General features: G+C 36.3%; 1 protein-coding gene across 1 annotated transcript; it reads left to right on the top strand.

Annotated features, from left to right (window-relative positions):
* The first annotated feature begins 1,107 nt into the window (after positions 1–1,107).
* LOC129248322 (eukaryotic translation initiation factor 4E-binding protein) lies at positions 1,108–3,047 on the top strand. Its single transcript, XM_054887820.1, has 2 exons — positions 1,108–1,588; positions 2,211–3,047. Exons 1-2 carry the CDS (start codon positions 1,447–1,449, stop codon positions 2,417–2,419), a joined length of 351 nt encoding a protein of 116 aa, XP_054743795.1. The 5' UTR covers positions 1,108–1,446; the 3' UTR covers positions 2,420–3,047.
* The last annotated feature ends 519 nt before the right edge of the window (positions 3,048–3,566 follow it).

Raw genomic sequence — 3,566 nt, 5'->3', positions numbered from 1 at the left:
TGCGTTTATCATATAAGAATAGAACTAGAAAAATTCAACCCTTCCTCAAGTTCTATGGACATGTAGTATGTATGTATGTATATTCTGAGCAAAATAAATGTGAAAACAATTTTTTGGAAGAGTTAAGTTTTCGCACAACTTTTTTGACGCAATTATGTATGTACATACACAGAGAAATTAAAATAATTCACCCCAACGCAAAGAGTAGAAAATGGTTAGAAATGAATGTATTGATAGAAACTTTTGTCCGGTTAGAGTGCAAAATTTTGAGAAAAGAATGAATATGTTGCGAGAGCACCAAAACGTTACAGCTCTGGTCTAGAGCAGAATAAATGCAACATCATTACAAGAAAAGTAAACGCAATAATTTAAATATTAGTTCGTTATATGTACATACATATGTTTTCCCCATCAACTTCGTTGATTATAAATATGAACCTACCCTATGTGCATATGTTATACATATTTAGATCCACATGTGCACATTTCAGCACCCACAATTAGCTATTAATTGAAATACATATGTACATACATATGTATCTTATGCAGAGTAGTTTCTTACATGTATACATACATACATACATATGAATGTATATGGTTGATGCTAGGAATATCAATGATAATCTTATGTTGATCAACCAAAGGGAAGAATTTCGGTTAAACGTGTTTGTAAATAATAAAAGCAAATAGGAGAGTGAAAAGTAAATGCAGAAATATTGACGAAAAAAGAACAGGCACGCGGACAGTAAATTCACCCACAAGGTTAATGAATTCAGGCCATTGTGATGAAGAGAACATCAACAAATAGCGAATTCTAAAACGCTTGTACAGTGCGCAATAATTTTATTTATCACTTCCAACAGAGGCAATAACAACAGAAAAACTTCAACACTTTTATAGCTCGTAAGAACGTTTCGGCATATGCTAGAACAAACAAAAACAAAAGCGACGTCGACTTTGGCGTTGGCGTCAGCGTCATATTCATACCTACAGGGCGATGTCGACAAACGTATTGCTGAGCTGTCTGGCAACTGAGTGTGTGCTCACCACTTCCACAACGTCACGTTCGCCCATGCTTTCGTATAAATATGAGCTCTCCGCGACCCAAACACAACAGTCAAGTTCAAACTTTCGTTTGAGTCGGAACGGTAATTGAACATAGGGAGTCGTCGGTCACAGCTAAGTGCGCCACAGTTCCAAATTGAAGTTGATAATAGTTGATTCTTAAAAGAATTCAAGTTTAAGAAAAGTTCATCAATTGCGGAAAGTGCGGGAACTTATTGTCCAATTTCGATTTCTGGTGGGAAAATATTTGAGTCGTTGACTACGCAAAACTAAAGGATTAAATTTTACCTAAGTGAATCTGCTTTAAACGGCTTTTTAAAGCAATTTTATAGCACCTCTGTGTGCCAAATTAGTCAAAAAAAGCTGAAGTAAAAAGACAAAATGTCTGCATCACCAACTGCTCGCCAAGCTTTCACTCATGCCCTCCCGAAAACAAAAAAAATTGTCATCTCGGACCCCATTCAGATGCCGGAAGTCTACTCATCCACGCCTGGTGGTACATTGTTCTCCACAACACCTGGTGGTAAGTTTTGTAAACTTCTCGAAAAAGTTATTTTATCAAAGTTTGAAAGTGGAGTAAAATGTGTGCATAGCAGAAATTCAATTTTAAATATTAGTGCAACCCATAAATTAAATTAATTTTAACAAATTCAAGCACCAATTCAAAGTTTGAGCGTTTCTAGGAAATGAAAGTGTTAAACTTTGTTTTTATTTTGATAATCCCTGGAATAATATAGCATTCCCAAAAAATATGTATGAATATACATACTAACTACATATACGAGTATATATTTATATATATACATATGTGCATATAATATGTATAGTAGTATGCATATGTGCAGACTTATCAGATAGACGAATAATACGACATGAGTGTTTAATAAAAATGGCAAAATCTTCGCTGTGCATATCACTGAAGTTGACTCATTTTGTTGTAGAACTCCTTTGGTGCAAAACTCATTTATTTCTTTTCTGGTTTCTGTTCAAGTGCATGGAATAGGCATATGTATGTGTGCATACAAGACCATATGTACGCGATAATTATTTTACTCACTCACTCAATTTTATTTACGTTGTTAATTTGTTTGCGTCATTTACATATATATTTTTATTTTTAATCGGATATATTTCTTTAACCACAGGCACGAAGCTTATCTACGAGCGGTCATTTCTCAAGGATCTGAGAGGTTCACCGTTAAGTCGAACACCACCTGCCAATCTGCCCACGTGCCTGCTCCGTGGAACCCCGCGCACTCCATTCCGGAAATGCGTTCCGCTGCCAGTCGAGTTAGTGAAGAAGACACAATCACTGAAAATAGAAGACCAAGAGCAGTTCCAATTGGAATTGTAATATATCAGAACAATAAAAAGAGTAGTAGATGGTATGGAATAAACGGTGAAAGAGCAATACCTTCCACGAAATCCAATATATTCCGAAAACTGCCATAAGCTCGAAGTTTCATAAAAACAACAGAAGAAAATTTAAGCTGATACTAAGAAAAACTAACCAAAAGGATACGATTCCTCGAAGTATTTTTAAGCTTCCTTCCATTCATTCATTTATTGAACTTATCGCGACTAAGTGTGGTTAATCATCATCTACACATATATCTTTTTTTATAGTTAGAAATATTCCATCAGGAAGTTCTTATAGGAGTTAGCTTTTCACCTAAAAGCTTCTTATGGAATTCAAAGAAAAATGCTTTAAAACTGATTGTACATAAATATGTAAATGAGAGCTGAAAATATATATTATAAATTACAATTGAGCATCGGTCATATTGACCGCCTTAAAACGTTGAAGAGAATTCGCTATTTGTCCAATTTGTTTGCGATTTTTTTCAGATAATTATTTTTAATTAAGTAGCATAGTGCGTATTTTTAAACCTTAAGATGTAAATACATACTTATAGATTACATTTGTTCATGATATCAAAAATAAAAATTTAAATTATATACAATACATATATATTATACAATCCATTTTTATCTTTGCCGAATGAGGTGTACATGCAGGGCCGTAGAGAGCATATCCGGACCCCGGGGGAAAGCTGCAAATGCTCTTTCCAATTATGTCTGATTCATATAATTCGAATTACTCTCGAGTCCGAGCCCCTCTAAGAGCTCCGGGCTCGGGGTAAAAAGTCCCCGATCCCCCCGCCCGACTGTTTGTTTGAAGACAGGAGGTACTTCGTTTTGTCCTCGTTCACCACCAAACCCATTCGCTTTGCCTCTTTATCTAGTTTGGAGAAGGCAGAACTAACAGCGCGGTTGTTAAGGCCGATGATGTCAATATCATCGGCATACGCCAGCAATTGTACGCTCTTATAAAAAATTGTGCCTGAGCGATTAAGTTCTGCGGCTCGTACGATGCTCTCCAACATCAGGTTAAAGAAGTCACACGACAGCGAGTCACCCTGTCTGAAACCTCGTTTGGTATCAAACGGCTCGGAGAGGTCCTTCCCAATTCTGACGGCGCTGCTGGTGTTGAGCAACGT

The sequence above is a fragment of the Anastrepha obliqua genome, chromosome 5, assembly GCF_027943255.1.
Source record: "Anastrepha obliqua isolate idAnaObli1 chromosome 5, idAnaObli1_1.0, whole genome shotgun sequence".
Lineage (NCBI taxonomy): Eukaryota > Metazoa > Arthropoda > Insecta > Diptera > Tephritidae > Anastrepha > Anastrepha obliqua.
This window is presented reverse-complemented; position numbering and strand designations above follow the sequence as displayed.